Source organism: Pelophylax lessonae, assembly GCF_965119305.1.
Source record: "Pelophylax lessonae genome assembly, chromosome: 5".
Lineage (NCBI taxonomy): Eukaryota > Metazoa > Chordata > Amphibia > Anura > Ranidae > Pelophylax > Pelophylax lessonae.
The window spans coordinates 515169512-515194398 of NC_138772.1; the positions used below are offsets into that span (position 1 = coordinate 515169512).

The window sequence follows — 24887 nt, forward strand, 5'->3', positions numbered from 1 at the left end:
TCACCGCGATCGCCAGAGCGTGAGCAATAATTTAAAAAAAAGAGCTACACTCTAACTCTAAACTGGTAACCGTTAAAAAAATGTAAATCGTCACCTATTGAGATTTCCATTGATCGTAGTTTGTCGCCATTCCACGGCTGTGCGCAATTTTAAACCGTAACATGTTGGGTATCTATTTACTTGGCGTGACATTATCTTGCACAATGTACAAAAAAATGGGCTAACTTTACTGTTTAGTGTTTTTTAAATGCAGTGAAATGTGATTTTTTGTAATTTTTCCCCAAAAAAATGGCGTTTTAAAGACCACTGCGCAAATACCGCGTGACGAAAAATATTGCAATGACCGCCATTTGATTCTCCAGAGTCTTTGCTAAAAAAATATATATAATGTTTGGGGGTCCTAAGTAGTTTTCTAGGAAAAAATACTGATTTTAACTTGTGAACCAAAAGTGTCCGAAATAGGGCTGGGGCTTAAGTGGTTAAGGCCACATTCACACTTGTGCGACCTAAAAGTTGCGTGATATTACCGCGATTTTGTTGCCGCGATTTTGACTATAAAGTCCCGCTGGGCAATCTTCTCCTCTAATAATAATAATAGAACATAGTAATAATACTAACAATTGTATAGACAATAGTGGGAGGAGGAACGTACCTTCACTCCTGCAGCAGCAGCCGGTCCAGTGGGGTCCACAGCCTGTATATGACACGGCTTTTCGCCCCGTACCACAAATCCCCATCCCACCGCATCACTCACAACCTGCACAAACAAAAGGAGCAAGAAAAAACAGGTTACTATTAAACTGTGCAGAGTTTAATAGGCAGGACAAAGATTGCTGTTAAACCAGAACTAAAATCTTTTTTTTTTTATTTATTTTTTTTATTGCAAGCAGACAGACTGGTAATTCTAGAAGAGACATGCAGCCTTCCTTAGAAAGTATACAGAGCTGTGCATGTGCAGCTCAGAATACATTCCTGTACTGAGCCTGTGTGCCAGGACGAATAAACTCCTGCGTATTAGAGCTGCACGATTCTGGCCAAAATGAGAATCACGATTTTTTTTGCTTGGAATAAAGATCACGATTCTCTGTGTAACATCTTTTACATTATAAAAAAAATTGGGATAACTTTACGGTTTTGTTTTATTTTTTTTTATTTTTTTATTCATTAAAGTGTATTAATTGCGTTTGAAAGACTGCTGCGCAAATACAGTGTGACATAAAAATTTACAACAATCACCATTTTAATCTGCAGGGTCTCTGCTAAAAAAAAAAATATATATATATATATATATAAATGTTTGGGGGTTCTAACTACTTTTCTAGGAAAAATAAACTGATTTAACTTGCAAGCAACAAGTGTAGGAAAAAGGTTTAGTCCTTAAGAGGTTAAACTTCCTTCCGGCAGAGGGAAAGAAAAGATACAATGTAATCATTTGTGTTTACAGTTCAGTGGGAGACTAATGCAGGCGAAACCTTGGGATCTAGTGATCACCAGTCAGTGTGGTTTAATATAAGAACTGTGAAAGAATCACACCACACAAAAACAAAAGTTTTAGATTTTAGAAAAACAGACTTTTCAAAAATGAAATTAGTCATAAATGAGTCCTTATCAGACTGGAACGGATTACATGGAGTCCAGGAGAAATGGGACTACTTAAAAGGTGCACTATTGAAGGCAACAGAAAATTGCATTAGACTTGTCAGTAAAAGCAAAAAAAGGAAGAGACCACTGTGGTACTCAGCAGAAGTGGCCCAAATCATTAAAAATAAAAAGCTAGCATTTTGTAATTATAAAAAAACCCAGAGCAATGAAGATAAGGAAATCTACAAGATTAGGCAGAAAAAGGCCAAGCAAGTTATAAGAACTTCTAAAGCGCAGGCAGAAGAAAAACTAGCTCAGTCTATGAAAAAGGGGGATAAGACATTCTTCAGATATATAAATGAAAAAAGGAAATTAAAACAAGGAATAACTAAATTAAAAACAAAGGACGGAAGGTATGTAGAAGAGAATAAAGGGCTAGCCGACTGCCTTAATGAATACTTCTGTTCAGTTTTTACAGAAGAAAAAGAAGGAGAAGGACCTCCACTTGAAAGGATGACTAATGAATCGTTTGATGCATGTGTCTTTACAGAGGAAGACGTTCTAAGATTGCTGTCTAAAGTGAAGACAAATAAGTCACAGGGTCCTGATGAGATACACCCAAAATTATTAAAAGAGCTTAGTGGTGAGCTGGCAAAACCATTAACAGATTTATTTAACCAATCATTAGTAACAGGAGTCGTCCCGGAAGATTGGAAATTGGCAAATGTCGTGCCCATTCACAAAAAAGGTAGTAGGGAGGAATCGAGCAACTATAGACCAGTGAGTCTGACATCAATAGTAGGCAAATTAATGGAAACCCTATTAAAGGGTAGAATTGTGGAACATCTTAAATCCCATGGATTGCAAGATGAAAAACAACATGGGTTTACTTCAGGGAGATCATGTCAAACAAATCTTATAGATTTTTTTGACTGGGTGACTAAAATAATAGACGGTGGAGGTGCAGTAGACATTGCATATCTAGATTTTAGTAAGGCTTTTGACACTGTCCCACATAGAAGACTTATCAATAAACTACAGTCATTGAACATGGACTCCCATATTGTTGAGTGGATTAGGCAGTGGCTGAGTGACAGACAACAGAGGGTTGTAGTCAATGGAGAACATTCAGAACAAGGTCATGTTACCAGTGGGGTACCTCAGGGATCTGTACTGGGACCAATTTTGTTTAATATCTTCATAAGTGATATTGCAAAAGGCCTCGATGGTAAGGTTTGTCTTTTTGCTGATGACACAAAGATATGTAACAGGGTTGATGTTCCTGGAGGGAAATGCCAAATGGAAAAGGATTTAGGAAAACTAGAAGAATGGTCAGAACTCTGGCAACTGAAATTTAATGTGGATAAGTGCAAGATAATGCACCTGGGGCGTAAAAACCCAAGGGCAGAATATAGAATATTTGACACAGTCCTGACCTCAGTATCTGAGGAAAGGGATTTAGGAGTAATTATTTCAGAAGACTTAAAGGTGGGAGGACAATGTAATAGAGCAGCACGAAATGCCAGCAGAATGCTTGGATGTATAGGGAGAGGTATAAGCAGTAGAAAGAGGGAAGTGCTTATGCCGCTGTACAGAACACTGGTGAGACCTCACTTGGAGTATTGTGCGCAGTACTGGAGGCCATATCTCCAGAAGGATATAGATACTCTAGAGAGAGTTCAGAGAAGAGCTACTAAACTAGTACATGGATTACAGGAAAAAACTTACCAGGAAAGGTTAAAGGACCTTAACATGTATAGCTTGGAAGAAAGAAGAGACAGAGGGGATATGATAGAAACCTTTAAATACATAAAGGGAATCAACTCGGTAAAGGAGGAGAGCATATTTAAAAGAAGAAATACTACAACAAGAGGACACCATTTAAACTAGAGGGGCAAAGGTTTAAAAGTAATATGAGGAAGTATTACTTTACTGAGAGAGTAGTGGATGCATGGAATAACCTTCCTGCAGAAGTGGTAGCTGCAAATACAGTGAAGGAGTTTAAGCATGCATGGAATAGGCATAAGGCTATCCTTTATATAAGATAGGGCCAAGGACTATTCATAGGATTCAGATATATTGGGCAGACTAGATGGGCCAAATGGTTCTTATCTGCCGACACATTCTATGTTTCTAATGCGGATAGGCTTTTGCGGGAGGCTTTTTTTTTTTTTGACAGCTGCTCCCTCATAGCTATGTAAAGAATCGAGCAAGTGTCATTTTAAGATCGTCAGGGGGAGTGAATTGCGATCTCGATTCTGTTACGATTAATCGTGCAGCTCTACTGCGTATACATGGGAGTTACGCCATCCTGTGCTGGTCCAATGAAGATGGCAAGGACCAACACCTGGAAAATCTGGGGAGAAGATGTTTTGCCACCGATTAGGGACCTTGCAGGTGCGGGACTGTTGAAGTTAAAGTGTTACTAAACCCAGGACTCTGCATTCACTATATCTGGTCTCCCACAGTACACAGAACATGGAAATATAAACCACTAAATACCCTTTCTCATCAGCAGTATATAGCAGTCTTGTGACTTCTATCAGTGCCTGGTTAAAGCTTGTTGCTTGGGTTTTTGTAATAATTTAGCAGATATTGTGGGGATTTTTCGATTGTCAATAATGGACTATAGGTACTGATAAATGGTGTTTATGATATTAATGACCCTATAGGGGTAATTTAAGTTCTTTTTGGACTCAAGGCCCTTCGGTTCTATATATCCCCTTACTATTATTGATGTTATTATATATGAACTGTTTTTCATGTTATCTGTGTATTGTTATCCTTTAAAATTATAATAAAGAAAGATTGAATATAAAGCTTGTAGGAGGAGTTTTCATTCTCCTCTGACTGTCCTATCAGGATGCAGGACCCCTGACCCTCTGTCCTGACAGTGCTGATTACATGAACTCTCCAAAGAAAAATACACACCAAACTGAGCATGTGCAGCCTGACTCCAGTAACTCTGTCTTATCCGGACCTGTTATGGGGACAATGCAAGAAGAGGAGGATCTGTGCATACAGGATCAAACAGCTTTTTTACACAATGCAGAGGATTAACCCCTTAGGTTCCCCAGTGAGTATAACAAGCATGCTTTACTCTAATACTGACTGATTTTACGGTTGTGGGTTTAGTAACACTTGAACCAGTTCTGGACCGCCCACCTCATATATACTGCGTCAGGGAGGCCTGGCTGCGCAAAATCACGTATAGGTATGTGATTTTGTACATGGGGTTCTCAGGGTCGTGAGCACGCCACCCCCGCTGTGATCAGACACAGCGGGAGCCAATCAGCCGGTCCAGCAGCCGCGATGGAGCATCGTGCAGGGGAATGACAGAACGACCGTCTGCCTATGTAAACAAGGCAGACGGCTGTTCTGTCACAGAGGCAGAGAGAGATCTTGTCTTCAGGTCAGCTGAAACACAGTTCTCTCTTTTCCTCTAGCACATCCATCCCCCACACAGTTAGAAAGCATTCCCTAGGAGCACACTTAATTCTTGATCACCCCTAGTATTAACCCCTTCCCTGCCAGTGTCATTTATACAGAAACAGTGCATTTTTTTTTACCACTGATCACTGTATTGGTGTCACTGGTCCCCAAAAAGAGACACTTATCGTCAGATTTATCCGCCGCAATGTCGCAGTCCCACTAAAAATCGCTGATCGCCGCCATTAGTACTAAAAACAACAAAAAAAAGTCTATAAATCTATCCCATAGTTTGTAGACACTATAACTTTTGCGCAAACCAATCAAAATATGCTTATTAGGATTTTTTTTTACCAAAAATTTGTAGCAGATAACATATTGGCCTAAATGACGACAAAATTTGATTTTTTACATTTTTTTTTGCAAATATTTTATAGTTCATTCTTAGCAAATATTATCACCATTTAATGCAGTTCTCTTAAGTCTGTCCTACTCACAGTCAGGGTTTTCCTTATGTATGGTGCCCCAGGGGCCAGGAGCTCATCCAGTGTGACTGGCCTCTTTAAAACTACATGATAAAAAAAAAAAAAAATGAGAACAATAAAAATATTAAAATTACAGACCAATGTGTGGAGGAAAAGCATTTACAGTCAAAAACAAAAAAAGCATGCCATGATAATCAATACTTGTATATACACTATATTATATTATATTATATTATATTATATTATTATGTGCCTGGGCGGCACAGTGGTGTAGTGGTTAGCACTTTCATCTAGCAGCAAGAGGGTTGCTGGTTCGAATCCCAACCACGACACTACCTGCCTGGAGTTTGCATATGCCCCCTGGGCCACTCTGATTCCCCCTTAAAAAGGCTGCACTGCTTCTGCCACAGACACGCCTAAAGGATTCCTGGTGAAAAGAAGTAAAAAGTCCCTGCCACTAACCTACTGAGTGTGGGTTGAAGACAAGGACAGAGCTCAGGCCTCCCCCCCAGCATGGATGGTGTAAACTATGTCTGAGCAGAGGCCGGTTCCATGCCCCACTGGAAACTCTTCTCCCCTGGCCAGCCCCGACCGAGCTGTCCCAGCTGCCCCCCTGCTGGCCAGGTCGGGAACCCAGATTCAGCCGGTAAGTAGAGACTATCCGGAGCAGGGCTTCAGCTTGCAATGGGGTTGAGGAGAACGGGAAGAGGGAGAGTGGGAGGGGGGCCGAGTCACTGCACCACGAGCCTCTGGTTTGTACTTGCCCCCTGAGCCGAAACTTGCCAGTCAGCCCCTCGGTGTGCTGCAGGGTCTATTAATGCTGGCTGCTGGGGGATCTATTGTCACTGGTGGGGATCTGCTTTTGTGTGAGGGTAGAATTGTTGCTGGACTAATTTCATTATTTGCTTCAAATTCTACAAACAATACTCCATAATGACAATGTGAAAGAAGCTTGTTTGAAATCTTTACAAAAAAAAAAAAACTCACATGTACCTAAGTATTAGAGCTGCACAATTAATCAATAAAAAAAATCACAATCTCGATTCACCCCCCCCCCCCCAACGATCTTAAAATGGCATGTCCTCGATTCATATAGAGCTGTCCTCTGCTCACTCACTCACAGCCTCCGGCAATTGTTTATTAACATTGTTAAGGCTGCGAGAGTACTATAAAAAAAAATGTTTTACAATGTATCATTCCGTTCTTTTAGATCAAAGGAATGAATTTCCGTCTGTAAGTGAGGGCAGTTTAACCTATTAAAGACTAAACCTTTTTCTGACATTTGTTGCTTGCAAGTTAAAATCTGTATTGTTTTCTAGAAAATTACTTAGAACCCCCAAACATACACACACACACACATTATATATATATATATATATATATATATATATATATATATATATACATATACACACACACATACATACATATACAGTGCCTTGCGAAAGTATTCGGTCCCCTTGAACTTTTCGACCTTTTGCCACATTTCAGGCTTCAAACATAAAGATATAAAACTGTAATTTTTTGTGAAGAATCATCAACAAATGGGACACAATCATGAAGTGGAACGAAATTTATTGGACATTTCAAACTTTTTTAACAAATAAAAAACTGAAAAATTGGGCGTGCAAAATTATTCAGCCCCCTTAAGTTAATACTTTGTAGCGCCACCTTTTGCTGCGATTACAGCTGTACGTCGCTTGGGGTATGTCTCTGAGTTTTGCACATCGAGAGACTGAAATTTTTGCCCATTCCTCCTTGCAAAACAGCTCGAGCTCAGTGAGGTTGGATGGAGATCATTTGTGAGCAGCAGTTTTCAGTTCTTTCCACAGATTCTCGATTGGATTCAGGTCTGGACTTTGACTTGGCCATTCTAACACCTGGATATGTTTATTTGTGAACCATTCCATTGTAGATTTTGCTTTATGTTTTGGATCATTGTCTTGTTGGAAGACAAATCTCTGTCCCAGTCTCGGGTCTTTTGCAGACTCCATCAGGTTTTCTTCCAGAATGGTCCTGTATTTGGCTCCATCCATCTTCCCATCAATTTTTTTTTTTTAAATTCTTTTTATTTCAATATGTGCATAAAAACGAACATTCCAAACGTCCTTTCAACAAAAGGGACAAAACAATATAAAATAAAAAAATTATACAATATCCAAATAATTATCTGTTTACTTAGTATTCATAATCTCTTTATGCCAAGGTATATCCATTTAGCTTAATTGATCGCCGTTGTCCCGGTGTGCCCCAACCCCTTGCTCCATTGCATTCATAGATTTATTTCCTCATCATACTATGTGCATCCCTCTATATCCTCTTAGTTATCTCCTTATATTCAACCATTGGTTAATGTTGATTGACTCCAATTATCCCAAATTTTATTATATTTTGTTGAGCATCCTATATGCATATACAATACTTTTTCAAATGGTAAAATCTAAATTACCGCTCTTATCCAGTTCTTAACAACAGGGGGCTTCACTTGAATCCACTTAACTGTGATTGTTTTCCTTACCATAAACAGCGTTTCTCTAAGCATTATCTTGTGATATCTAGACCATGTTATTTCATCTAATATACCCAGCAAACAGGTTTCTGGGGTCAAAGGTACAGGCATATTCAAGACAGAGGATAATATTTGAATTATTTCCTGCCAGAATCTTGATATCACTGGACAAAACCACATAATATGTATAAAGTCTGCCCGCTTAGCACTGCATCTCAAACATTTAGGAGATGCAATGCTTTGCATAGCATAAAGTCTACTTGGAGAGAGATATGATTGATGTAGCATATATAATTGTATTAACCTATTGTTTGCTGCTGGTGATACATATAAATGGGATGAACAGGCTTCTTTCCAATCTTCATCAGTTAAATTGGGAATTATTTCCTGCCATTTTGTTCTTATTGCCAAGGGATTCATTCCTGAATTAACCCTGGTTAAATGTGCATATATTTTAGAGATTAATCCTTTAGGGCCCTGGGACCTAAGGATACCAATCATTGGATATCTAGAGATCCCAGGTCCCAAAACTCCAAATTGCGCTTGTAATGCATGTCGCAACTGTAGGTATCTATATAATGAGGTATGTGGTATATCATATTTAATTTGTATATCTGAAAAAGAGTACATATGTGTTATGTCATATACATCTTCAAGGACTGATATCCCCTTTTGTTCCCAGAACTGATACTCTACCAATTGTTTCAGTTGATTGAACATTGGGTTTCGCCATAGTGGGAGATCCATGTTTATTTGTGTGTTTCCCTCTATACGTTTTGCCTCTCTCCATATTGTACGAGCTAATGTTAACATTGGTATTTGCTTATATTTTAATTTATTCAAAGGTGCTTCTAGGGCTATAAGTAAATTATCGATTTGTAAAACATGAGCCAGGTGTGATTCTACCATCTGTAGTGTTACTGGTACTATCCATCCTGTGAGATGTTTAAGTTGTCCAGCGAGATAGTATCTGTATATATTAGGAAGTGCCATACCTGCTTCTGTTTTAGCTCTCTGAAGTGTGGTTAACTTTATTCTATTTCTACCCTTTCCCCAAATAAATGTGGTAAATAGGGCATCTATTTTTTTTAAAATAGTTTTAGGGACTATAAACGACATATGTGAAAAAATGTATAAACATTTCGGTAATAGGACCATCTTGATTAAATTTATTCTCCCTGCAACTGAAAGTGGTAATTTAGCCCAAGTAGCTAATTTAGTTTTAATTGTTGTCATGAGTGGATTAAGGTTAGCCTGTAAAGCTGCTTGTGGTAATCATGTAATATTTATTCCCAGGTATTTGAAAGAGGACACTGCCTTTAATAAACTTGAATTCTTGCTTAGTGTGAGTAGTTGTGGTTGCAATGGCATAAGGGAGGATTTTTGCCAATTAATTTTAAGGCCTGAATAAGAACCAAATAGTTCTATTATATGCATAGCTGCTTCCAATGATCCATGTGCATCATTTAAATATAAAACAAGATCATTAGCATATAATCCCACTATATCTATCCTTTCTGCCAATGTAATGCCCCGTACAGAAGGGGTTTGCCGAAGTCGAAGTGCCAAAGATTCAATAGCTACTGAAAATAAGAGTGGTGATAGAGGGCATCCCTGCCGGGTGCCTCTATATAAATTGTATGGCCTTGGTTAAAAAGCCATTTACCAACAGCTGAGAAGTTGGATTTAGATACATTATTTCCACCCAAGTACAGAATTTCTCCCCAAATCCCCTAAGCACTGCCTGCAAAAAGGGCCATTCAATAGAATCAAAAGCCTTTGCTGTATCAAGAAAGGCCGAAGACACTTGAGTCTGGTAGTTGATCTCTAAGCTGAGCTATAAGTTGTGTTCTTGGAAGATTTATAGATGTGGATTTTCCTGGCATAAATCCAGTTTGATCTGGATGTATAATATTAAGTATTACATTGTTTAATCTATGGGCCAAAATTTTTGCAAGAATTTTGTAGTCTGTATTTAATAATGATATGGGTCGGTATGAAGCACAGTCTGTTAAATTTTTATCTGGTTTTGGAATTAGTACTACTGTAGCTAAATACATGGATTCAGGAAGTCTTTTTACCCTGAAAGCTGCATCAAATACTCGAACTAGCACTGGGGCAAGAATATCCACGTATTTACTATATACTTCTAACGGAAGTCCGTCTGGTCCTGAAGCCTTTCCTATTGCTAGACTTGTTATTGCTCTTCTTACTTCTTCCTCGCTTGGATTTTCCTCTAATGATTTAACCTGCTCGGTCGTTAAGGCTGGAAAGTGTATTTCACTCAGATAAGTTGAAATTTCATCTGCATTATACGTAAGAGAGGTGGCATACATATCAGTATAAAACGAGTGAAAGCATGACATAATACCAGCCACATCCCTTACGCATTCCCCGTCAGGGCGTTGTATATTAGTTATAACTAAACTTGTACTTTGTTGCTTAGCCATATGTGCTAAAAGACGACTTGAAGTATTCCCTTGTTCAAAGTACTTCTGTTGATATTCAAATTGTTTGTATTTAGCTATTGCTGCTATATGTGTAGTATATTTTTTTACTGTCATTTCCCATTTTTCCCTATTTATTTCAGTTGGGGTTTTCAAAAACGCAGCTTCTGTATCTCTACATTGCTCTTCTAGATCTTCCGTTTCCTGCCTGGTGGCTCTTTTAATATATGATATTGTTGATCTAAGTGCCCCCCGTAGATATGCTTTCAAGGTATCCCAAAAGATCAAATCTCTTTGGGATCCATGCGTTTCTAAAAATATCTGCAATTGTTCAGGTATACGATCGTGCGTTCCAATCTGTGATAACCAATATGGCTGAAATTTCCAGTTTTGCTTCATTCCCTCAATTCCTATTGCTATATTTACCAGGAGTGGTGAGTGATCAGACACTCCTCTAATCAAATATTCAACAGAGACAACCCTAGAAATAATTTTATCATTTCCCAGCACCAGATCTATTCTTGACAGACATCCCCTTCCTGGGATGGCCCAGGAATAAGCCCTGCTCTGGGGATAAAGCATTCGCCACAAATCTCTCCATCCAAATTCTTCCCCTAACTCACGAAACATAAGTGGTCTTCGAGTTCTTTTTAGGGGGGTCCATGCCTGTCCACCAGCGGGTCCCACAGAAGATTAAAGTCTCCCAGGCATAGCACTAAAGTCATCAACTTTTTGATTAAGGTATGTTACTTGCTTTTCAGCTGCTAATATACGATTTGGCACTGGAGTGTAATTATCCTCTAATGAGGATATCCTTTTTTCAGCCTCTGCCATCCGCTCTCTCACAGCCTGCAGATCATGGTGTATTAAACCAATATCCATTCTAATTTCCTCCATTTTACCAGTCAACATAGTATTACTTGCAGTTATAGCAGCCATAAGTTGAGAATGTACCTGTTCAAGTGAGAGTTTTGCTGGTTTCTCCGCCGGCATGTTGCTCTGTGTATTGCTGCTGCTTCCTCCACTACGTGTGTTTGGTGGGCTCCGACCTGCTTCCTGCTTCTTGGTCCGCACAAACTCCTTCAAACGCTCTGTTGCCGTAGCAGGACGTTCCTTACTTGTCTCCTTACTCATATTGCCCGGTATGTATCGCAAGCTGCCGCAATACTCGCATGGATGTCTGGATCAAGGTGGGTATCAAGGTGCACCTCATGGAGCTCGAGTGGAGGCCTGCAGAGCTTCGATCACATGCAGCCAGCCATCTTGTCTTCCCATCAATTTTAACCACCTTCCCTGTCCCTGCTGAAGAAAAGCAGGCCCAAACCATGATGCTGCCGCCACCATGTTTGACAGTGGGGATGGTGTGTTCAGGGTGATGAGCTGTGTTGCTTTTACGCCAAACATAACGTTTTGCATTGTTGCCAAAAAGTTTGATTTTGGTTTCATCTGACCAGAGCACCTTCTTCCACATGTTTGTGTGTCTCCCAGGTGGCTTGTGGCAAACTTTAAATGACACTTTTTATGGATCTCTTTAAGAAATGGCTTTCTTCTTGCCACTCTTCCATAAAGGCCAGATTTGTGCAGTATACGACTGATTGTTGTCCTATGGACAGAGTCTCCCACCTCAGCTGTAGATCTCTGCAGTTCATCCAGAGTGATCATGGGCCTCTTGGCTGCATCTCTGATCAGTCTTCTCCTTGTATGAGCTGAAAGTTTAGAGGGACGGCCAGGTCTTCGTAGATTTGCAGTGGTCTGATACTCCTTCCATTTCAATATTATCGCTTGCACAGTGCTCCTTGGGATGTTTAAAGCTTGGGAAATCTTTTTGTATCCAAATCCAGCTTTAAACTTCTCCACAACAGTATCTCGGACCTGCCTGGTGTGTTCCTTGTTCTTCATGATGCTCTCTGTGCTTTAAACGGACCTCTGAGACTATCACAGTGCAGGTGCATTTATATAGAGACTTGATTACACACAGGTGGTGGATTCTATTTATCATCATTAGTCATTTAGGTCAACATTGGATCATTCAGAGATCCTCACTGAACTTCTGGAGAGAGTTTGCTGCATTGAAAGTAAAGGGGCTGAATAATTTTGCACGCCCAATTTTTCAGTTTTTTATTTGTTAACAAAGTTTGAAATATCCAATAAATTTAGTTCCACTTCATGATTGTGTCCCACTTGTTGTTGATTCTTCACAAAAAAATACAGTTCTATATCTTTATGTTTGAAGCCTGAAATGTGGCAAAAGGTCGAAAAGTTCAAGGGGGCCGAATACTTTCGCAAGGCGCTGTATATATATATAATTTTTTTTTTAGCAGAGACCCTAGAGAATGAAGTGGCGATAGTTGCAATCTCTTATGTTACACTGTATTTGCACAGAGGTCTTTCAAACACAGTTTTTTGGGAAAAAATACACTTTAATGAATTTAGAAAATCTAAACAGTAAAGTTAGCCCAACTTTTTTGTATAATGTGAAAGATGATATTATGCCCAGAATTGTGATCTTTATTATAAGCAAAAAAATAATTATTCTCATTTTATCTATCTCATTTAAGTACCTTTGACACTTGGCTATTTTTGGGCAGTTTTTCCCATTCTTCTTTGCAGGACCTCTCAAGCTCCATCAGGCTGGATGGGGAGAGATGTTTAATCAGGTTCAAGTCTGGGCTGTGGCTGGGCCACTCAAGGACATTCACAGAGTTATCCTGTAGCCACCCTTTTGTTATCTTGGCTGTGTGCTTAGTCGTTGTCCAGTTGGAAGATGAGCCTTCGTCCCAGTCTGAGGTCCAGAGTGCTCTGGAACAGGTTTTCATCAAGGATGTCTCTGTACATTGCTGCATTTATCTTTCCCTCGATCCTGACTAGTCTCCCAGTTCCTGCCGCTGAAAAACATTCCCACAGCATGATGCTGTCACCACCATGCTTCACTGTAGGGATGGTGTTTGCCAGGTGATGAGTGGTGCCTGGTTTCCTCCAGACATGATGCTTACCATTGAGGCCAGAGTTTAAACTTTGTTTCATCAGACCAGAGAATTTGGTTTCTCACGGTCTGAGAGTCCTTCAGGCACCTTTTGACAAACTCCAGGTGGGCTATCATGTGCCTTTTACTGCGGAGTGGCTTCCGTCTAACCAATCTACCATACAGGCCTGATTGGTGGAGTGCTGCAGAGATGGTTGTTCTTCTGGAAGGTTCTCCTCTCTCCACAGAAAAATGCTGGAGCTCTGTCAGAGTGACCATTGGGTTCTTGGTCACCTCCCTGACTAAGGCCCTTGTACCCCGATCACTCAGTTTGGCCGGGCGGCTCACTCTAGTCCTGGTGGTTCCAAACTTCTTCCATTTACGGATGATGGAGGCCACTGTGCTCATTGGGACCTTCAATGCTGCAGAAATGTTTCTGTACCCTTCCCCAGAAATGTGCCTCAATACATACGTGTCTCGGAGGTCTACAGATAATTCCTTGAACTGCATGGCTTGGTTTGTTTAAGGCCCCTTTCACACAAGCGGACCAATCAGATCTGCCTGTCAGTTTTTCAGGCGGATCTGAATGGATGCCGTATGCATCTCTATGGGACAGCGGATGTCAGTGGAGACATGTCCGCTGACATCCGATCCCGTCCGTCAAATCCGGACAGATGGAAACCCTATTTTCCATCCGTCTGGCGGATCGGATGAGAACGGACAGGCGGTCCGTTCTCATCCAATTCCCCCATAGAGAACAGCGGGATCTGACACCTCTGTCTCCACACACACAGCGCGGAGACCGAGCTGTCATCCGCCTGGAGTCCATCGACGGAGCAGACATGTGTGAAAGGGGCCTAACAGTGTGCCCTTATATAGACAGGGGTGTGTGTGCCTTTCTAAATCACGTCAAATTAACTGAATTTACAACAGGTGGACTCCAAACATATTGCAGAAACATCTCAAGGATGATCAGTGGAAATAGGATGCACCTGAGCTCAATTTTGAGTGTCATGGCAAAGGGTGTGAATACTTATGTACATCAGATTTTTTTCGTTTTTTATTTTAATAAATTTGCAAAGATTAACAAACATCTTTCACGTTGTCATTATGGGGTATTTGTAGAATTTTGAGGAAAATAATGAATTTAATCTATTTTGGAATAAGGCTCCATGTACACGGGACGCTGGAAATGGCCGTTTAGGAGCAGTTGGGCGTTTTTTTTAGAAGCCCCTGAACGCAGCTCCATGTTATCTTATCTGTCCATATACACCAGGTAGTTTGCGGTCGTTTGCGGGCAGTTGCGTTCAGGGACTGTTTTTAGAACGCAATTATTTGCGTTCGAACGTGTGTTTCCCGGCGTTTCAAACGCAAAAACGCGACCGAACGCGATGGCCCGCGTTTGGCGTTCGCGTTTTTCCATTTTAAAGGGGAGTAATTTTTTTGACCTCTAGGAACGGTTCTTAACGCAAACGCCCGCTAAATGCGGGTACAAACGCGACCGAACGGACGTTTCAAACGTCCTAAAAATTCCAGCATTCAAAGGGACTTTTAACAACGTCCCGTGTACATGGAGCCTAAGGCTGTAACATAACAAAATGTGGAAAAAGTGAAGCGCTGTAAATACTTTTTGGATGCACTGCATCCAATAGTTTGATTTTCTTTATTTTGCCCAGACACTTTACTGTGCAGTTAAATGTGAATTTTTGCCACAATGCACTAGTACGAATGGGACTGCATACAGTAAATTTGTTGGTTTTTTGTCATGTTTAGAAGTTCCCTTTCGAAATGTCTCATTCTGTGGCCTGTGCATGTTTGTGGTTTCTTATCTCTGACAGCAGATTGTTAGGCAGAGGAAAAAAATACCATGGGTGATGCGTTGCACAATGATTGTGTCCACCCAACACATGCACCAGTGACTGATGATTGACAAACACTTAGCGGAGGAATGTTGTGAAGGTTGGCAGTTTTCCTGTATACATTGCAGGGTCAGGGTGTGTGAAAGCCTATATACTGGTTTAACCAGATGTAAGCTATCAACTAACCACAGTGACATTTAAAATAGCAATAAATCTCAAACAGGAACTGTAATCTCTAAAGGGAATGTATAGTTTATTTTATTATTTATTACAGGTACTTATATAGCGCCCTCAATTTACGCAGCGCTTTACATATATATTGCACATTCACATCAGTCCCTACTCTCATATATTCTTTTATTTGACAAAGGACCTCGTCATTTATTACATTTATTTACACCAATCCAATGGTATAGCTCTCACATTTTCCAAATCCAAAATCTTCTGTTTTAGAAATCCTGTTTACAAGATTTCTGTTAGGGGTTTTAATGGAAGACAACTGAAATGACAAAGGATTGTGGACACCTGACCATCAGTGCCATCTTAAGAGCATTATGGGCCCCCGGGCATTACAGTGCACTGGGGCCCTGCCTACACAATCACCCACGAAAATAAAAATGCAAATTATCAATAAGGTGATATTTATTGGTACAGCAGTGCCAGGCTAATGACAGCTTCTAATTTCGGCGACTGGGTCCGGTAAACACACACATGGATGGGAGTCAGACTCGATTGTCCTGTGTGTGTCTGTTCCCGTGGAGGCGGACAGGCATTCCTGCAGTTTTGGGCTCCCCCTTCATGGCCCAAGTGGCCTGACAGCAGCGCAGGGCCGACAGGCACTTGCCACCTGCTAAGTTTGGTAGCGGAATGCACACGGGAATTGGGACTAATGCTTGGCTGGGGCTGGTTAGCTGGGCAGGTGGGGCCCCCCGGGCAACTGCCCAGTGTGCCCATTCGGTAAGATGGCCCTGCTGACCATCATGAGATATTAGTAGGAGATTGTTGAACATCCCATTACAAATTCATGGGCATCAATATGGAGTTGCCCCCTTTACCTTTTTTGCTACAACAGCTTCCACTCTTCTGGGAAGGCTTTCCAAAAGATTTGGTAATGTGTTTGTGGGAATTTGTACCCATTTAGGCAAAATAGCAAGTCCTGGCTCATAAATCAGTGTTCTAATTCATCCCTAAGCTGTTCAGTGGGGTTGAGGTTTAGGGCTCCGTGCAAACCACTTGAGTTCCCTTACCCCGAAATTCTAAAACAGTGTCTTTATAAAGTTGACTTTGTGCACAGGGACACACACTATATTGTCAAAAGTATTGGCCTTAGCACCCACATGAACTTTAATGGCATCAAAGTCTTAGTCCATAGGGTTCAATATTGAGTTGGCGAACCCATTGCAGCTATAACAGCGTAAATTTCTCTGGAAAGGCTGTCCACAAGGTTTAGGAGTGTGTCTATGGGAATGTTTGACCATTCTTCCAGAAGCACATTTGTGAGGTCAGGCACGAATGTTGGATGAGAAGGCCTGGCTCGCAGTCTCCGCTCTAATTCATCCCAAAAGTGTTTTATCAGGTTGAGGTCAGAACTCTGTGCAGGCTAATCAATTTCCTCCACCTCAAACTCACTCATCCATGTCTTTATGGACCTTGCTTTGTGCACTGGTCCAAATCATTTGGTGGAGGGGGGATTATGGTGCGGGGTTGTTTTTCAGGGGTTGGGCTTGGCCCCTTAGTTCCAGTGAAGGGAACTCTTAGTGCCGGTTCACACTTGTGCGATGCGGGAACGCTGCGAATATGCATTGTGTTCCCGCATCGCATCCGCACATCCGGGTGTCAATTAAAAGTTAACGACACCCCCAGTTGCGATCGCATATCGCAGTGCGATCTGCAAGTTCGCACAGAATCTGATCGCACAAGTGTGAACCACTGTGCGATCCGATTCGGAGGTGGCTCAAAAAAAGCCTCATGTGCGAGTTTGCTGCGGATGCGCTGCGAATTCAGCCATACAAAGTGTATGGCTGAACTCGCATCCGCACATGAAATCGCATGTAATGAAGGAGCAGTGCGCTCCGAATTACATGCGATCTCGCAAACCGCAGAAGTGTGAACCGGCACTTAAAGCGGTAAAGAGTTGCGCTATGCGTCGTGATTGGCCGGCAATCTTCTGGGACCTCTGACATGTCCCAGAAGATTGCAGGGAGGGAGGGAGAGAGGAGAACTTCCGCTCAGGGTGCCGCGGCGCTCCGAGCGGAAGTGGGAGCGGGTACCTGTCAAAACGAAGGTACCCGCTCCCCCCCCCCCCAAAAAAAAATTACATGCTAAATGTGCCATGTCAGGGGGTTAGGACTATTTAAAGCGGAAGTTCCACTTTTGGGTGGAACTCCGCTTTAAGGCGTCAGCATATCAAGACATTTTAGACAATTTTATGCTCCCAACTTTGTGGGAAGTTTGGGGATGGCCCCTTCCTGTTCCAATATGACTGCACACCAGTGCACAAAGCAAGGTCCAAAAAGACATGGATGAGCGAGTTTGGGGTGGAGAAACTTGACTGGCCTGCATGGAGTCCCGACCTCAACCCAATAGAACACCTTTGGGATGAATTAGAGCGGAGATTGCGAGCCAGGCCTTTCCAAAGACACACTCCTAAACCTTGTGGACAGCCTTCCCAGAAGAGTTGAAGCTGTTATAGTTGCAAAGGGTGGGCCAACTCAATATTGAACCCTACGGACTAAGACTGGGATGCCATTAAAGTTCATGTGCGTGTAATTATGCTGGAGCAGAAAACTGTTGCGCCGAGGTTGGAAGTACACAAGTATCTAAAATGTCTTTGTATGCCGTAAAAAAAACACTAAATAAAGAAATCATAATAGTCAAAAATTTGAAATCAGAACAAAAAAATGGACTCTGAATTATTATAGTTTATTAACTAGGATAGCAAACCTGTGGAGCAGAAGTGATGCATTGCTCAGTGTACTTACCAGACCTCGGATTGCAAAGTACTACCGGCGGGCTGCTGCCGAGGGCGGGGCTACTGCTGAAGTATCCGCTACAATTGCTGCTGGTCATACTGCTCCGCCGGACCGCCGATGCAACTTTCACCTCACTGTTGGGGCTCACTGCATAAAAGAAATCACAAGTCAGTTTCATCCTCTGTTCCAGCTTTTCAGTTAAAGTATAACTAAAGGCAAAACTTTTTTTTGGGAGAGAAATTCGAATGCTTGTCAGTTTTTTTTTTTGATGTTTGTGTCCCCGTTGGGGACAATCACCCTCTCTATTTGTCCTGTTCACCATTATCATTAAAAGTGAAAGTAAAAGAAAATCTCAAATATTAGGTTGTCCCCAGAAAAATAATAGAGGGGACACTAGCTCTGGTGACCTGGGGGTCCCCAAGGAATTCCCTTAATTTGCAGGGAATTCCTCTCACTTCCTGTTTGACTATGGGACAGGGAGTAAAGGGAAATCTCCACAATGGGACACAGATGGTGAAAATAAAATCTGACAGGGATAATAAACCTTCCTTGCTCTATCCAAAATGAAAAACAAAAGTTTTGCCTACAGTTCTACTTTAACCACTTCCCGCCCGCCCTATTACAAAATGACGGCGGGAATGTGGTTGTGTTATCCTGACCGTAAGTCATATGACGGCGGCAGGATAACACAGCTCTGGGCGCCCCCCGGGGGCGCGCAGAGCGGTGATCGGTGATGCGAGGTGTCAGTCTGACACCCTGCATCTCCGATCTCGATCTCTGACGGAGGCTCTTTACCATGTGATCAGCCGTGTCCAATCACGGCTGGTCACATAGTAAATAGGAACAGCCGATGATCGGCTTTCCTTAGTTCGTGCCTGACAGGCACGAGCAAAGGAGCGCCGATGGGCGGCTCCCCTGACAGGGGGGGTGTCGGCACTGGTAATCAGATCATTGATTACCAGTGCAGACCCTGGGGGGGGGGGGATGCCACTAGATCCACCAGGGATGCCCACTATGACCCCAGGGATGCCCACTATGACCCCAGGGATGCCCACTATGGCCACCAGGGATGGCAATCAGGGCTCAGGGAGCCCCCCATTGCCCTCCCCATCAGTGATGCCCACCAGTGTCCTCCCTATCAGTGCTGCCCACAAGTGCCCATCTTTACCATTCTTTAGTGTCGCCCACCAGTGCCCATTATTGCCCACCAGTGCCGCCTATCAGTGCCCATTAGTGCCCATCAGTGCCGCCCGTCAGTGCCAACCATCAGTGCCCATCAGTGCCCACCAGTGCCGCCTATCAGTGCCCATTAGTACCCGTCAGTGCCACCTATCAGTGCCACCTATCAGTGTCCATCAATGCCGCCTATCAGTGCCCAGTGGTGCCGCCTATCAGTGCCCACCAATGCTGCATACCACTTCTCCATGAAACATTACTTTGGTTGTAAGATGATTGGGAGTTTCCATGAACCGCCCAATGGAAATCCCCCTACAACATTTTAATGGGATTTAAATCCGGGTTTTGTCTAGGCCTGCAGATAACCTTAAATTTCTTCTTTTTGAGCCATTCCTTGGTGAATTTGCTAGTGTGCTTTGGACCAGTGTCATATTAAATGACCCAATTCAGGTTCTATGAAATAAACTAAAATTTTTTTTTATACATTAAGTGTTGTGAATCACTTTAAGTGATGGCAAGCTCTCAGTTGGGATACAGGAATGCTTTTAGCTGTTCAGGCATATCTGGTTTGTTTTTTTGTTCCATTTCAGGGCCAGCCTCAAATTTTGGGCAGATGGCCCCAGATTCTCATCAAGCAGACTTTCATATGATGCAGAATAGATGAGATGATGCAGAATAAATATGTAGTGCCCCCAAAGCTACTTTTTTGCTAAATTGTGTTTTTGGCCTCCCTGTAATAAGGGACGCATGGTTTAATTAGTCAGGTCTGGTCTGGACTCTAAAGGCATGGGATCAATTGCTTCTCCCATTCTCCTAGGGAAGCCCGCATATTAATATCTTAACCACTTAAGCCCCGGAAGATTTTACCCCCTTCCTGACCAGGGCCTATTTTGCGATTCGGCACTGCGTGACTTTAACAGGCAATTGCGCAGTCGTGCGATGCTGTACCTAAACGAATTTGACGTCCCTTTTTTCCCAAAAACAGAGCTTTCTTTTGGTGGTATTTGATCACCTGTGCGATTTTTTGATCATGCGCTATAAACAAAAAAAAGAGCGTCAATTTTGCAAAAATAACAATATTTTTCAAATTTTTTTATATGAAATTCCCCCCCAAAAAATGTAAAAATCCAAATTTTTTAACATTTTAGGCCAATTTGTTTTCTGCTACACATGTTTGGTAAAAAAAAAAAAAAAAAAAAAAGCAAAAAGCGTATTTTGATTGGTTTGCGCAAACTTTATTGCATTTACTAACTACGGGAAAGATTTTTGTCATTTTTATTGTTTTTTTTTGTTTAACGAGTAATGGCGATTTTTTTTGCAGGACTGCGACATTGTGGCGGACACATCGGACCCTTGACTGACATTTTTGACACTTTTGGGGTTACCAGTGACATTACTACAGTAATCAGTGCTATACATATGCACTGTTACTGTAAAAATGACACTGGCAGGGAAGGGGTTAACTTTATTTGAGAGAGAGGGGTTAAGTGTGTCCCTAGGGGTGTGCTTCTAACTGTGATTGGATGTGGCTTTGTGTGTAACAGCACAGATCAACGGTCCTACATAGCAGGACCGTATGATCTGTGCTGTTACATAGGGGAGAGTGACAGGCGGCTTTGTTTACATTAGCCGCCTGCCTTTCTCCCGGTGTAACTGATGATCGCAAGTGACCGGCGGACATCGGGTCTGCCGGTCATTCGCGCAGGGGGGTCTGTGACCGAGCGGGAGCGCGCCTCCGGCGGCGCGCGCTTGCTCCGTAGAGCCTCACAGGCAAGCGACGTAGTACTACGTCACTTTGCCTGTGAGGGGCTGACCGCCGCAGTAAATAGTCGTACGGCGGTCGGCAAGCGGTTAACAGCCAATCCCTTGTTCATATGCAGGTGACCAGCAGGGGGCTGGGGGAGGTAAAATGGGTCAGAGTCCAGGGCAGAGGTCGCTTGTTCCTGGGGGTGATAAGACCCAGCCACAGTGCTCTGGCATCCCAAGGAGATTCCCCTTGGACTGCAGCATTTCTGTGGGGTCCCAGCTACAGTTTGGCTGGAGGACCTCAGCCCTGTTATTCCTGGAGTATCCTCAGAAAAGTCTACTACAGGACACAGGCTGCTGGAGTACTGAAGTTTGCTGACCCTGCACATGGCTGCTTGGGAAATCAGGAAACAGTGGGTACCACTCTTTTGGATCTACAGACTTTTACTAACTCTCCTGGAAGATCTTTAGCTACTATTCTTTGAATTCAGGACTGCATCTCTTTTAGGATTACTGTTTTTGCTGATCAGCTTTATAACTTCAAAGCGGGGTGTTTTCACCCTCAACCCTCATTATCAAGATATAGTTTATGCCCAGGATCATCCCTACCACAAAGTTCTTCCCCAAAAATAAACACAAAAAAAGAGCTAACCGGCCCATTTACTGACTTAAGAGTATGAAAATGCCGTCTGCCTACTAGAGAAGGGAACCCGGGCTCAAACCGCCAGACAAACCCTGTCTGTGCGTTACATATGGTTGACTCAATGACTGCAGGCTACCCATACCCCAAAGCAACCCCAATCCTTATCATTCCCACCACCATGCTTCAGTTGGTATGAGGTTCTCCTCCTGAAATTGCTTTGCGCCAAGTAGCTACAGTCCAGTGGTACTGTGGTCAAACAACTCTATTTTTAATACACCAGTCCAGCCAGAACACTGAAGATGGGTCATGGATGGGTCTTCCAGCATGACAATGACCCAAAACATACCACCAAGGCAACAAAGTAGCGGCTCAAGAAGAACCACATTAGGGTAATGGAGTGCCCTAGCCAGTCGCCAGACCTTAATCCTATAGAAAATGTATGGAGGGAGCTGAAACTTAGAGTTGCCAAGCGACAGCCAAAAAACCTTAAAACATTTGTTACCCTTAAGAAAAAAAAAAAACAGATCCTGTTCCCTTAACCACTTAAGCCTCGGAAGATTTTACCCCCTTCCTGACCAGGGCCTATTTTGCGATTCGGCACTGCGTGACTTTAATGGACAATTGCGCGGTCATGCGACGCTGTACCTAAACGAATTTGACGTCCTTTTTTTCCCACAAACAGAGCTTTCTTTTGGTGGTATTTGATCACCTGTGCGATTTTTTGATCATGCGCTATAAACAAAAAAAGAGCGACAATTTTGCAAAAATAACAATAATTTTCACATTTTTTATATGAAATTCCCCCCAAAAAATGTAAAAATCAAAATTTTTTAACATTTTAGGCCAATTTGTTTTATGCTACATATGTTTGGTATAAAAAAAAAAAAAAAAAAAAAAAAAAAAAAAAAAAAAAAAATCGCAAAAAGCGTATTTTGATTGGTTTGCGCAAAAGTTATTGCGTTTACTAACTAAGGGAAAGATTTTTGTAATTTTTGTTGTTTTTTTTTTTAACGCGTAATGGCGGCGATCTGCGATTTTTTTATGCGGTACTGCGACATTGCGGCGGACAGATCGGACCCTTGACTGACATTTTTGACACTTTTGTGGTTACCAGTGACATTACTACAGTAATCAGTGCTATACATATGCCCTGTTACTGTAAAATGACACTGGCAGTGAAGGGGTTAACTTTTTTTGAGAGGGAGGGGTTATGTGTGTCCTTAGGGGCGTGATTCGAACTGTGATTGGCTGTGGCTTGAGGTGTAGGAACAGTGATCAACGGTCCTACATAGTAGAACCGTATCATCACTATTCATACACAGGGGAGAATGACAGGTCGGCTTGTTTACATTAGCCGCATGCCTTTCTCCTGCTCTAACGGACGATCCCGAGTGACCGGCGGACATCGGGTCCGCCGGTCACACGCGCGGGGGGGGGGTGTTAACCCCTTCCCTGCCAGTGTCATTTATACAGTAACTGCATTTGTTTTAGCACTGATCACTGTATTGGTGTCACTGGTCGCTAAAAAGTGTCACTTAGTGTCAGATTTGTGCGCCGCAAAGTCACAATGCCGCCATTACTAGTAAAAACAATAAAAAAATAATAAAAAGTCCATAAATGTATCACATTGTTTGTGGACGCTATAACGTTTGCGCAAACCAATCAAAATACACTTATTAGGATTTTTTTTTTACCAAAAATATGTAGCAGAATACATATTGGCCTAAATTGATGAAAAAATTAGATTTTTTAAATTTATTATCGGATATATCTTATAGCAGAAAGTAAAAAATATGTTTTTTTTATTTTTCAAAATTGTCGCTCTTTTTTTGTTTATAGCGCACAAAATAAAAACTGCAGTGGTGATCAAATACCACCAAAAGAAAGCTCTATTTGTGGGAAAAAAAGATATCAATTTAATTGGGTACAACATTACAGGACCACGCAATTGTCAGTTAAAGCAACGCAGTGCCATATCGCAAAAAATGGCCTGGTCATTAAGGGGGTAAAACCTTCAGGAGCTGAAGTGGTTAAAGCATGTTATACAGCACAGTGCTTGTGCTGTGTAATTTGCCCCCCCGTATGACCTTATAAACCTGGCTGATCCTGCCAGTTTCTACCCTCCCCCCTGTAAACTGACCACAGTATATCATGGCTGCTGAGCCCTGACACCGTGGTCAGTTTATGTGCCTCCGTCATCCGCAACCCTGCACTGTCCCCTCTCCCCCCTACCTCCCTGCCTGTCTGCTCATGTCAGCGCCCGCCCCCTCCCCTCCTGCTGATCTTATATTTAATATAAAATTATGCCATCCCCTCTAATATAAGTGTCCCTGTGTCTGTGTTATAGAAACATTATGCAGATCTGTACCTAAATCAGAGCAGCTCCCAGCGATTACGTGACCGCTCGGCTCTCTTTCTCCTCTCTTCCCCTCCTCCTGCTCGGCCCCGCCCACTCGAGCTGTCAGCTGGGCAGAGGAGAGCCCTGAGGAGTCAACTGATCACTGGGAGCCGCTCTGATTTAGGTACAGATCGGCATATTTTTTTCTATAACACAGACACAGGGACGCCTATTGTTATATTACAGAGGGGATGGCATGATTTTATACAAGTGGCTTACAACCACATTAAGGATTTAGACAAGATCTGTAAAGAAGAGTGGACCAAAATCCCTCCTGAGATGTGTGCAAACCTAATAACCAAATACAAGAAACGTCTCACTGCTGTGTTTACCAACAAGGGTTTCTCCACCAAGTACTAAGTCATGTTATACTTGGGGATCAAATACTTATTTTACTCACTGAACTGTAACTCAAATTATTACATTTGTTTTGTGTGTTTTTTTTTTCTGGATTTTTGGTTCATATTCTGTCTCCTTCACTTGTCTCCTGTCACCTTTGATAACAATTAAAGACCTTTCATTTCTTTGTAAGGCCCCTTTCACACAAGTTGCGTGATTTTACCGTGATTTTGTTGCCGCAATTTTACAGCGATTTTGGACGCGATTTTGACTGGATTTGAAGCAATGCCTATGTCTTTAGACCTCAAGACGCATTAAAATCAGGCCACAGTAGTGCAGGG

General features: G+C 42.2%; 1 protein-coding gene across 1 annotated transcript in view; it reads right to left on the reverse strand.

Annotated features, from left to right (window-relative positions):
• The window catches only part of DEPTOR (DEP domain containing MTOR interacting protein), a 195453-nt gene that overhangs the window by 17413 nt on the left and 153153 nt on the right, over positions 1-24887 (reverse strand). Inside the window, exons 7-9 of the mRNA XM_082258014.1 lie at positions 18254-18391; positions 5508-5578; positions 653-757 (exon numbers count right to left, since the gene is read on the reverse strand). Coding sequence (XP_082114140.1) covers positions 653-757; positions 5508-5578; positions 18254-18391 — 314 coding nt within the window. The remainder of the gene's footprint in view (positions 1-652; positions 758-5507; positions 5579-18253; positions 18392-24887) is intronic.